Source organism: Balaenoptera musculus, chromosome 8 (assembly GCF_009873245.2).
Source record: "Balaenoptera musculus isolate JJ_BM4_2016_0621 chromosome 8, mBalMus1.pri.v3, whole genome shotgun sequence".
NCBI classification, from domain to species: Eukaryota; Metazoa; Chordata; class Mammalia; order Artiodactyla; family Balaenopteridae; genus Balaenoptera; species Balaenoptera musculus.
In genome coordinates, this window is record NC_045792.1 from 30,200,246 (window position 1) to 30,213,534 (window position 13,289).

At 37.9% G+C, this 13,289-nt stretch overlaps 1 protein-coding gene across 1 annotated transcript; it reads left to right on the top strand.

The window, feature by feature from the left end:
* Nucleotides 1-1,433: 1,433 nt before the first annotated feature.
* Nucleotides 1,434-12,884, top strand: LOC118898981 (matrix metalloproteinase-27). The gene is made up of 10 exons (XM_036859860.1): nucleotides 1,434-1,532; nucleotides 2,355-2,593; nucleotides 3,696-3,844; nucleotides 3,937-4,065; nucleotides 8,208-8,369; nucleotides 8,545-8,665; nucleotides 9,925-10,055; nucleotides 10,882-11,041; nucleotides 11,601-11,704; nucleotides 12,643-12,884. The coding sequence occupies exons 1-10, from the start codon at nucleotides 1,434-1,436 to the stop codon at nucleotides 12,882-12,884; spliced, it is 1,536 nt and encodes a 511-aa protein (XP_036715755.1).
* Nucleotides 12,885-13,289: the final 405 nt, after the last annotated feature.

The window sequence follows — 13,289 nt, forward strand, 5'->3', positions numbered from 1 at the left end:
TTTAATCCAAGAGTTCCAGTAGATATGTATTCCAGAAAGAGAAAGAGGAAACTGGGTGGAAAGAAATTATCAAAGAAATAATAGAGGAAAGCTTCCTTGAATTGAAGTTTTCATAATGAAAGAGCTCTCTTACTGCCAAGCAATGTTAATGCAAAAAGACTCACATTAAGAGACATCATTATAAAACTTCAGAATATCTTGTTAAAGAGATTTTCAAAATTTTTCAGAAGAGAAAAGAAAAATATCAGGAATCAGAATAAAAGTCTTTTCAACAACAATACTAGATTCTAGAAAACAATGGAACAGTAACTTCAAAATTCTAAGGGAGATTTATTTCAGCCTGATATTCCATAACCAGAAACACTCTCAGTCAAGTGTGAGGATGGAATAAACGGCATTCTAGATATGAAAAGATTAGAAACATGCATTTTCCTTGCATACTTTCTTAGACCCTCCATCCCCATTTCCCATGGCTGTCTACACATATATTTGCTCCAGTCAGGACAGATTTCCTACAGCTCATTTCCGCCATGGTACCTGTCTCCTGTGGCCTCCCTCCACTCATATGCCTTCTCCTTTCTGCTGTGAAAACCAAATCTCCTACACGTTCTTCAAGAGCCAGTGCAAGCTCCACTTCCTTGAAGTCTTTAGGCCACCCACATCTGCAGTGATCTCTCTATCTTTTCACCCTTCTCAGTCTCAAGAATCTTCATATGCATTTTGCTACTTTTCTCATTTTATCTGGCATTAGTCTCTGTATATGTCTGAATTCACCAACAAGATTGGAACAGTATCTTAGTGTGACAGGCAAATAGAATGTGCTTGGTAAACATCTGATGTTTACCCAGTTAATTAGGATAATCTGATTCCTGAATCAATTGTCTTTTCATGACACCATACTTTTTTTTTTTTTTTGAGAAACAGACATGGCTTGTTTATTAGAAGGCAGAAGGGATCTGTATCAAGAGCAAGACAACAGGTGAAATTGTATTCCTCAGAAGAAGCAAAAAATTACAATTTTGCAAACATAACAGGTGATTTCAAAAAAGATAAAAATTTTTTACTAAGAAAATTATCTTTTTATACAAATATTTTGGGCTTTCATTCAAAGGAAAATTATTTCATAAACTCTCAAGAATTTATGGATAGGAAAATCTTCAACTTTGCAAGGACAAGAGTAACTTGGAGGCTGACTTTATATTATTTTGAATTCAATAATGAACAATAACTGTGTTTACCAAACAATTGTAGATCATGATTGCAAAATCAAGTCAACCTAAGGAAAAAAAAAAGCATATCATGACACACCCCATGGCAAATGTTCTTTTCTGTTTTTAATCAAAGGATGATACAAGCCAATTCATGCCATGTCTCACTATTATTTTCTAAATTCTATGCAAACAGGACGAGGCTTCAACTGCAGAGAGAGAGGAATGAAGAGCCTTCTTCTGTTTTTGGTCTTTGTAACATTTTCTTCTGCGTTTCCCACAGACCAAAAGATGAAAAATGAAGAAAATATGCAACTGACTCAGGTACTGTCTCAATAAATGTTATTAATGACTATCAATAAAAATTTTACTTTCTTGATTGTATTGGGACTTAAAAAGACAGCTAGTTCCTACCAAAGAGTCCTGAACTTTCTTGTGAGGAGCTGCTTTTCCTTTCCTTGGCTCTAAGGACATCAAGGAAATTTGAGGGGTGGAGAGTGGGGGTGGGGTGGAGGACAGGCAGGATTTGCTACAACTTTAAGCAATAGTTACAAGTGAAGAGATAGTGAGAGTAGAAAGGGTCAGCCTTGCAAGAATGGAGGTCTCCATAAAAGCATTTGAAGACCAACCAGGAGAACCCAACTACATTTTGGAGTCACTTATCCCTATATGTATGAAAAACACATTGTTTTGGAGATTCCTTCTAAAAATCAGTCCAGTTTGCCATATTTGGTGAAATTATTTACATTCGCAAAATGGATAATCACATCTCCTCTAGAATTCGTTTCAAGGAAACACCAGAATGAAAGTAACAGCAAAAATATGTAAGACACAAGATAATTTAACACACAGAAGAAGCTTGCTTCTCTTCTGTGGAAGTTTGGAGTATCATGGCCTGTATGGGTTTAGCCAGTTCTGGTCACACATAGCTCAATGAGTTCTTGAAAACTGAAAACACAGGGTGACTTTTTGCTTTCCTCTTTGTTTTCTTCCTCTCTTCTTTCTTCTCTCACTCCTTCCTTTCCCTTGTTACTTATTTCCTTTTTCCCCTCCTACTGCCAAAAAGGATTTCAGAAACTTTTGTTTCCTCCTGAGATGGAGATCTGCTCTCCTGTAGTCTGTGCCTTTTTTTGTCTTTTTGGTCAGGCATATCTCAACCAGTTCTACTCTCTTGAAATAGAAGGGAGTCATCTTGTTCAAAGCAAGAACAGAAGTCTCATAGACAGCAAAATTCGTGAAATGCAAGCATTTTTTGGATTGACAGTGACTGGAAAACTGGACTCAAACACTCTTGAGATCATGAAGACACCCAGGTGTGGGGTGCCTGATGTGGGTCAGTATGGCTACACTCTCCCTGGGTGGAAGAAATACAATCTCACATACAGGTAATGCTTCTGCCCCTAATCTAAAGGAACATGAAAATAATTTCCAAGGAACAAAAATAATAATAGTTTATTTTACCGAGCACTTCCTGTGTGCACGGCACTTGATAGATTTTATTTATTCTGTCCTCCCAAGAAATTTGTGACATAGGCATCACTGCTATTACCACCTTAAACTCAGAGAAACAAAAGCTTATTTACCATAGGCTGTTTTACACAGCTCTTCTCAGCAGACTGGCTCTGGCAGATATGCTCTAATCTCTAGCCTCTGCCACCTCTGTAAAAGCTCAGGACCAGGATCACTGCCTTCTGATTGCAGATGCTTAAAGGTACAAATGAAGTGTGCTCAAGGGAAAATGGGAAGACCCTGGAGCACAGCCAGTTCATGTCAGAGATGTGTGTGAGTCAGATTGTCAAATCTAAGGTGGACCCCAGACATCTCGAGGAAAGGGAGCTGGCTTATTGGCAGAAAGAAGATGAAGTGCACTTGTGACCTGAGATAGAGTCAGTGACTTTGACCACTGCTCTAGATCCTTCCTGGCTGGCCCCTAAAGAGTCTTTCTGATAGTTCTTCCTTCATCTTGCTGAGCCTTAGGGATTGAGATAAAAATAGGTTCATCAAGATAGGGAATATATACAAAAGGAAGATCTTTTCCTGAGTAACAAACTCTTTGTGGCTCTCAAGTGAGACTCTTAATATATGACACATGCATAAGACTGATTTCTACAAGCCGTTTGAGAAAATAAATCTCAGTTCTTTTTAGAAGATATTTATAATACAGTCATATACATAGCAAACACATACATGAGATTAATGATCTCCCACTTAAGGTGTGATCTTAGGGAATTCATTTAACCTCTTTGAGCCTCATTTGTTAAAGTGTGATAATATTACCTTATGAATAGGACAAATGAAAGACTGAATTATATAGCGTACATAAAAGTACCTTATTTAAATAGTAAAGTAGTGTACAAATGTAGCAATAGCACCATACCAAAAGTTACTGCCGCATATAATTGATGACATAGAAATTATTTTCTTTCCATAGTATGTGTTTACATGAATGTATAACCACCGATTGATATATTTTTGTTAATTTCTAAGAATCGTAAACTACACTCCAGATATGGCACGAGCTGATGTGGATGAGGCTATCCAAAAAGGTTTAGAAGTGTGGAGCAAAGTTACTCCACTAATATTCACCAAGATTTCCAAAGGGATTGCAGACATCATGATTGCCTTTAGGACCCGAGGTAAGGTTTTCAGCAGAGAAAACAATACGGCTATTTTCATCCCAGGAGCTTTGAAGAGGCTGATCTTTTTTCCCCCATGAATTGTATCTCAGTCCATGGTTGGTGTCCTCGTTATTTTGATGGCCCCTTGGGAGTCCTTGGCCATGCCTTTCCTCCTGGTCTGGGTTTGGGTGGAGACACTCACTTTGATGAGGATGAAAACTGGACCAAGGATGGAGCAGGTGAGCCCGATTTTCTTTATGAACAAAATTTTGTTATTCATACAAATTCCTAAAAGGAATAGCTTTGCAACTAGTTGCTTTTTACTTCTCAATTTCCCTATGATTTTTCGTATTCCAGATGACATTGATGAAAGTGTCCAATGTCTATTCAAACAATTGTGCTTGTCCAGTTTAGAGCTTTATCCACACAACATCTTCATAAAGTTGTTAATCCTGTTATGATCAGAACATTCTTCCCTTACTCAGATGTTCATTCATATACCCACAATGCCTGAAGGGCCACTATGTGCCTGGAACTGTGCAAGGTGTTGTACAGACCGCAAAGTTGTACTAGAAAAGTTCCAGCTCTTCAGAGGTTCATGATCTTGTGTGATGTATAAGGCCTAGACCCACTCACCACCATACAAGGCAGCCTGTGCTGCCTGTTATACCCATGGCAGAAGTCATCTCTGGCTTGAGGATTGAAAGAAGACCCTGGGGAGGTGGTGATTCTGAGTTGGTGATTGAAGGATGCTGTGTGGGTTCATGACCCATAGGAAGTCTGTTTATATGCATGAACCTCTTCTAACTCTTGCCTGTCTGCCAAGGTATTAGACCCTGGTCTTTATATTTGACTTATTTCTTCAGACTAAGTGCGTTGATTTTATTTCTCTTAATGGGCCTCCCTGGCACTAAAATAAGAGATATTTTATTACTTTTCAAACAAAAAACAAAATTTACTATAGTAAAAATATGTGCCTCAAATGAAGGAGCAGGTTGAGTAGACTCTAGGGTTCTCCCACTCTTTTTTTTCTATCATTGACTACAGTCATCTTGGGTCTGGCATCTGGTTTCCCAGGTCCCAGGAAAGTGGAGGCTGTGTGTCTCTGGTAGATGGTACGCGAGGCCACAATTCAGTCCTGACCACGTAACTCCAGACAGTCTGTGGGTCAGTTTTACAGTTTCTGCAAAACTGAAAGCCAGTGACTCAAAATGATGCGTGGCCACTCCTTGCTAAGTCTGATCATGTGATGTAATTGTTCTTCCAAGAGCTAGGAAACAAAGAGGGTAAAGAACTCAGTGCTGGCTGAACTTCAGGCACCAGAGGAAGTCTGGGATTGGTTGCTGCCACTGCCATGTGAGTTACATCAAAGACAAGAAAATGAAAGAGGTAGGGTGACACCATGACCCAAACAACAGAGTAGTTGAATGGACCACGTCTGTATCTCCTGCTGAGACATGTCCCAATATTTCTCTGGATTTGGCCTAAAGGCAGTGTGGATATGTCCAATCAAGCAGTTATAGGAAATATGTTAGTGCTCACCAAAGTCAGAATGACTCCACTTTGTCAGCCAGGCTTTACTTTCATATCTAGAGGTAGATATGAAAGTTTCACTGTCATTTCATCCCTATTAATTCCAATACTTAGTAGTAAAATTACTATTAAGCATACTGCAACAGGCCCCTTGCCAAAGGGGATGTGTGGGGTCGATTATGAAAAAGTCCAAAGTGATCTGGGCCCCAAGTTGGCAAAACTTGCTTGAGCAAAGCAGAGGATAAATATAGCCCTCCACCAAGTTCTGGGTGGATAGCCAGGCAACAATACTAAAATGGGTTATCTTCTAACTACTTTACTACATTCCCTCAGCTTTGAAATTTTTGGCCCTGGGGGATGCCCAATCATATAACTCTTACCTCACTGACGTAGAAGGGAAAATGCCTTCCTGTTCTCTAATAAAAACGTAAAATCTCAAGCATACGTGACCTCCAATCAGATTTTTTAAATAGAAAATTTGACAATAATGTATAATATATGATTACCTTCTTTACGTATATGTAAGCTGTCTCTATGGAAAGGGCACAAAAGTCTTAGTATAACTTCCTTAAAAGCAATAGACAACCGTCATCTGCTAATCCCACTGTTTCCTAAGGGGAGGACAGTCACTGCGTGGTGATGTCAGAGGAATTTGAGCACATAGAGGGGCTTTCCTGAGAATCTCCCAAAGTGAGGTCAGTGTCAAGCCTGTATGTGAATGTAAATGTTCTACGCACACATGTGCACTAAACAACTGAAACAGACCTCAGAGACCGCTACAGATGCAGTGTTGGGATGGAGAAGAGCAGTGGTCTGTGGCTTGGCAGACCTTACTTGCAGGAAGATGACACAGGTTATCTGTAATAAAGGTGAAAACACCTTGCAAAGCACCTGCCTTTAGCAAACATTTGGAAAGTGTTTGACACTGATGATTATGTTGGTGATTATTAGTATTAATGATAATGATGATGATTAGATAGAGTGATTTCTAGGAGAAGGAAAAAATATTCACAAAGGTACTGATGTATTATGTACCAATTTATCTATTTAGTCACATCTCCAAGAAGGCAGCAATGTTGTCTTTTTTTTCTACAGTATCATACAGCCTATAATATTGTCAGCACATGAGAGATACTCTACAAATATTTGATAAATGAAGTCACGCAACAATCCTTTACTCAACATCTACTCTGACCCATGCTCTGTGAAAGAAATGGAATATACAATAGTGTACAAGACACAGACCCTGCCCTCCAGGGGTTTACAGTCTAGAGGACACACTCTTATCAAATGGCAATTAAAATTAGTATGATCAACAGTGGGATAAAGGTAACTATGGCAATGTAATAGGAGCACATAAGATAAACTCCAGCCCATATACAGAGGTCAGGGAGGAAGTGATGCCAAATCTGAGACCTGAAGGCTCTGCAGGAACTCTGAAGGCAAAGTGGAGTAAACAGCTCTAGACAGAATAACCCAATCAACCCAAGTATTAGAATTGTGATGGAACAGAAGGCTAAAATGGTGAATACGATTCAGATTAGAATCCTATATAGAAGGTCTTGAAAGCCACGATAAATGTTTGGACTTCATTTAGATGATCTGAGTTTGAATTATTTTTTTAAAGAGTCACTTGTCCCATCCCTGTCCAACAGCATATGCAATGATATTGCCAGCCAGACAAGGGGCAGCAGCAAAAGCCAGAGCAGAAAAGCATGAAAGTCCATGAAATAATTTTTTACCATTACATGTTTGTTTTGTGCAAACATCACTGGACAAAGCTCCATCACAAAAGGCTCAGCCTTTTCCTTAGTGTCCATAGGCTTAGTTGCAAGTCCAAAGACAGTCTTTTATATACTTAGAAACTTACAGACTGTGGGAGAGACAGAGAAATAAAAAGACAACTCCAACCATACATGGTACGACTTCTGGTGTGGTAAAGTACAGAGTACTATGATCTTGTATAGGAGGCACAGCTAACCATTCTATCATCCACATAAAAACTTGGATATCCAGCAACCATCACTAAGCAGTTTCTCAGTCACCAGGAATAAAAGATGATTAAGACATGTTCCCTGTACTGAAAGGGTACACAGCGTGGTGAAAGAAATAGACAATGCAGTACTTATCTGCAAAGACAGAACTAAGCACTGAGTCTACAGAAGCCGAGAGAGGTGCAATTAAGTCAGCCTGGATAGGAGCTGGGGGATAAGAGAAGCCTCATGTGGGAGATGGCTCTAGGGGGATTCCTGAGGAATACATAGGATAGCGGGGAGAAAGGGGGGTGAGAAAGTAATACGCTGGGCAGAAGGGATGGAGATATGGAGACAAAGAGATTAGAAAGAACATGGCATAGATGAGAAATGCAAATGATTCAATATGGCTAGCTCACGGAATGTGAAAATAAAATATGAGGCTGGGAAAAAAAGCAGGGACTAGTTCATGGAAGGTCATGTTTAGGTATTTGGACTTGATCCTACAGCCAATGGAGAACCTCTGAATAATATAGGTAGGAGAAACATGATCACATTCAGCAGCCTAAAAACAACCAAAGACTGGCGGCTTCTCTCTCTCTCTCTCTCTTTTTTTTTTTTTTTAATACTATCCATTTCTGAGACACCTGTTTCCTGCCAACTGTTAACTCTGGGTTATATTTCTCCATGATGTGACTAATACCAATTATCAGTCTTGAAATATTTCCCAGATAAATGATGGTGAATATGTTATAAGAATTATCTGCTGTTTGGCAAGCTTTTTCTTCATTCCCCTCAGTTACTTCCTAATCTCAGATGCAATCATTCTCCTTCTGAATGACTAATGTACTCATGTTTTCCCTGTTTTTGTTAAGGATTCAACTTATTTCTTGTGGCTGCTCATGAATTTGGTCATTCACTGGGGCTCTCTCACACCAATGATCAAACAGCTTTGATGTTCCCAAATTATGTCTCCCTGGATCCTAGCAAATACCCACTTTCTCAGGACGATATCAATGGAATACAATCTATCTATGGTGAGCAACAAATCTGAATATATGTGAACTGAATTGAAAGACTTCCAGGAAGGAAGTTGAGAAAATCACTTCTTGAAATATTATCATGAAGAAAATATTCTCTTGGGTAAGATCCTTCTGTAGGTATTTCCACATGCCTTCTTAATTCACTAAGGTATTTCTTTTCTCATCAAAGGAAGTCCACCTAAGACACCTGCTAAGCCAAAGAGACCCACTGTACCCCATGCCTGTGACCCCGATTTGACTTTTGATGCTATCACCACTTTCCGCAGAGAAGTAATGTTCTTTAAAGGCAGGTAAAACCATTCCCTTAAACACCTCAACTTCCTATGAAGATTTTTCTTTTTAAGAGATTTGGGGATAAGAGAGCTGTGGGGGTAGTGAGAATGTGTGCCTTTACTTTTCGTTTTATAACTGCCCATAATTTTGATTGTTTTATTCTGTGCACATATCTCTTACTTGTTTGATAAATTAATTTTTAAATGTTTTTAAGCAAATTTTTAAATTGCCATTGAAACAGAGTCTACTTTCAGTGACTTCTTAGCTAAAATAATACACCACTCCTGATGGTGTGTTGCAGGTGGCTTATACCATTTCAGGATCCAATTGTTAAATTTTCAAGAATTTTGTAAACTAGTTCATATCACTTTGGTAGCTTGAAACTGACCATGGTTGGAGTATTTACACACTGGAAATCATCAAATGATAAAAATTAGGTTTTTTTCCTACCTGGAGAGCCAATTGTTAAATACACATCGACAGACCATTCCTTGAAGCTGAGTCAACAAAGTGTTAGCTGTGGTAGGAAATCTCTTCTCTCACTATGTATAATTTACTGCACTTAACTTGCAACATGGTGTGTTAGTTATGTATACCATGACCATATTTTCAGAACAAAGTATCAAGACATACACCATCTGACAAGGATATAGGGGCAAAAGGAAAGAATATCTGAAATCAGACTCCTGCCACCCCCAACTATGTAGCACTGTAATGACATGCTGTCACTACCATGCTCTTAATAGCCAAGGCTGAGAGACCACTTGTCAGGGATGGGTAGCCAGCATGGGAAGGAAAATGGACTATAAGGACTTTTCAAGCCCTCCTTATAGGCTCAGAACTTTACAGCTAGAAGGGAAATCTGAGGAAATATTTAGCCATGCCAATAATAACATTTCTTTATTCTAGCAAATATCAGCACCAAAAAATTCTTCTTAGATTGCTTGGTATTGGCTTAGAATGTTGGGAATTGCTGCTTTGGCAAAAATGAGGTGATTGAGCACACTGAGAACTATTTATGAGATTTCCATGGGTATTTTGCTACTCTAAGTTCCCAAAAGAGTGGGCACAAAGTCATGTCCTGACCTTGGTAGTCCAAAAGGTAGAACTGAACTCATAACCACCTAAATTTGCTGAGGAAATTTGTATTAATGCTATAAATTGTTTGAGGAAAATATCAACCAATTAGATAAGGGACAAGTGTCAGTTTGCAGCGTTTTCATTGAAATAGATATATACACACTGTGTATAAAGTATGGTTTTCTGTCTAACACAGGCATCTATGGAGGATGTACTATGATATCACTGATGTTGAATTTGAATTAATCTCTTCATTCTGGCCATCTCTGCCAGCTGATATTCAAGCTGCATATGAGAACCCCAAAGACAAGATTCTGGTTTTTAAAGGTAATTTTGCCCATCATTATTCCTCTTCTCCCTCTGGATGCCTGAACTGCTCAGTGGGTATTTTAGTGCAAGGAATATAATCTTCATGCATGAGCCAAATAGACAGGGCTTCTGCCCTGACCTTAGGTTCCTATCATAAAGAATAACTATCCAAGGATTCTCGGTGGTTGTGAAGATAAACACCATCCCAACAGCACAGGAGAAAAGAAAACTGTATAACAAAAACTAAAAAGTCTTTTTTTCTGCCAAATAAAGGTAACCCATCTCTCTTCTATGTTCCCTTTTTACTAGGGTTGCTAGATGTGGCAAATAAAAATACAAGATGCTTTGAATTTTGGACAAACAACAAAATAATTTTTTAGTATAAGTATGTCCTTTGCAATATTTTGGATATACTTATACCAAAAGTTAGTCATTGTTTATTTGAAATTCAGATTCAATTGGTATCTAATATTCGAATTAGCAACACTACTTTTTATATGGGTTTCACCAGATTACTTGCCTTTGAGAACACTAGGGTGCTGAAATTTAGGAGAACATGTCCAAATATACTTGACTATTTTATCAGAGTTGGAAAGAATTAATACAATGAATTCAATTGACATGGGTATGCACACTACTAACTATAGGTATATATAATTTGTGTAATGTTAATGATATAAGCAGCTAAAGAAACCGGTAAGAATAAATGGAGACATAAGATTACTAAATCTCTAAGCATTGAACCTGAAAGGAACTAAGCATCTAATTATTTTCAAACTTCTTAAGACAGATATTTCTCCCTTTAGGAAATAAATCAGAAGATAATCACTTTCTCTCTTCCTAGATGAAAACTTCTGGATGATCAGAGGATATACTGTCTTGCCAGATTATCCCAAATCCATCCATATACTTGGCTTTCCAAGACCTGTGAAGAAAATTGATGCAGCTGTCTGTGATCGAAACACAAGAAAAACCTACTTCTTTGTGGGTATTTGGTGCTGGAGGCAAGTCTACAGACAATTGACCCTTTGTTTTACTCTGGAGAAAAATATCCAGATAACTTCACTTTAACATGGGAAAAAATAAAACTAACCTACAGTCTTCCTAAAGTGTTATCTTGAAGGCAATCTCAGATGGATGGCATTCGCCAAACAAAAGAATGTTTCAATCAGTTCAAAGATCTTTCTCCAAGTTAAAAAAATAAAGATAAAATCATAAAGCTGGTGATGCCAACCAAACCACCAATGACACACATATCCAGTCAGAATCTTTGAAACTCCAGGATGATCTCTTATTTTGATTTAACAGTTCCACAGAATAGCATCAATCCGGCAATATGTGGCTTTTTCCCCTCATAATTCCTTGCTTTCAAGACATTGTAAGTGATTTAACCAAACATAATCTTTGCCATTTTTATTGTATTATTGATCCAACTTGTTTTCTTCCAGTAGGACTACTTTTTATTTCTACATCCTTGCTTGACTCCAAGGAGGCAGTAAAAAATTAAGCCCTCCCCCTCCAAAACAAAGATCCCCTGAAAACCTTTCAAATCCATGTCTCCAGGTATGACGAAGTTACCCAAACCATGGACAAAGGGTATCCACACAGGGTGGTAAAATACTTTCCAGGAATTGGTCTCCAAGTGGATGCTGCTTTCCAACATAAAGGTAAGCATCAGTGCCTGACTATAAGGATACTTGGAAAACTTTGCTGACTGTGAAATAGGACAGCATGAAAACTTAAATGTTTCAATTTTAACGTCATTTTATTACTCTAGAGTACATGTAAATAATAATAAACTTTAATCTGAGAGCCTTATCAAAAACTGAATAGTAAGTTCTGAATTATATTCTCTGTCATACTATTTCAAAACTGCAAAAAGTACCAAAATTAACTATCACTGATCCAAGATACCTGATAAAGATACCCCCGAAGAGATTTAAGTGTGAAAAATGACTAAGCACGTGAAGTGAACAGTGATTCTCAATCTTAATGTACATAGTTTAATATACACAGCTTAGGGTTATGAAACTACAAGTTCCTTAGAGTTTCTGAGGCAGTAGGATTGTGGGTAAGATCCAGGAATCTATAGTTTTAAAAGAACCTCAAGCAATTTAATGCATCAGTTCAGCTACTATATCTTCAAAGACAACAAACCAGACCATGCAGTAAGCAGGAGTCTAAACATGTTTTTGAGTAACACCATCTGTTATTCTAGTGAAATCTAACACGGAACCTCAAAAACTAAAACAGATTAACCAGAAAATGAAGATGTAGGGACCAAGGCCATACTCACAGGTGCCTCTTTCTCCCCATCGCTGAGACATTTTTTTGAAACCTAGTTTGAGAACCTCTGGCATAAACCACAGTCTGACTAGAAAGGTAGTAAGCCCTTGAAACTCATGTTTCATGCCTTGGCTTTTTTGTCAGGGAAATAAAAATAATATTTCTCATGTGACTGAGCAGAGTAAAATATCTATATAGTTACACATTTCTTTTCTTTCCATATAATGTTCAGTTATTTTATTCTATATTCATAAAATTAAAAAGTGTGGAATCATTGTATAGTGGTGCAAGATAACTAATCATGATTCTCTCTCTCTAGGATTCTTCTATTTCTTCCGAAGATCAAAGCAATTTGAATATGACCCTAAGGCAAAGAACGTTACCCGAATAATGAAAACCAATACTTGGTTTCAATGTAGAGAACCATTAAATTCATCATCTGATTTTACTATCAGCGAGGAAGAAGTACATTCAGAGGGAGTGGAGATGTTTTATCATAAGAATTTAAACTTGCTTATTTTCAGTATTGTTCATGTGCTGAAAAACTACAGTTATCAATAAATTCATAGACCTAAAATAAACCTCAAGGGGTCTTTTAATCTGAACTCTGCTTCAAAGGAGAATAGAACTATTCTTTAACGTCAAGTTGCCAGTCCTAGTTCTAAATATCTATCTAGTTAAGAGTCAAACAGCTTTTTGAGCTTCCTGATTCTTTTTACAGGAAGTTATGTATAAACAAAACTCTCACTGGACTTTAAACATATTTTATGCTTTGTAGACTTGAAGAAGTAAGCCGTGTCGTATAATAACAAAATACTGAAGACATTTATTAAACCAATCTTTAGCATTCTATTTTGTCTGGACCTTCGGAGTTGGAGAAGCTTGATAAACTGCATCCCTCATCCCTACCCATGTTCTGAACCCACTGAGAAATAACATACAGTTGGGAGAGTAAAATACCACCTT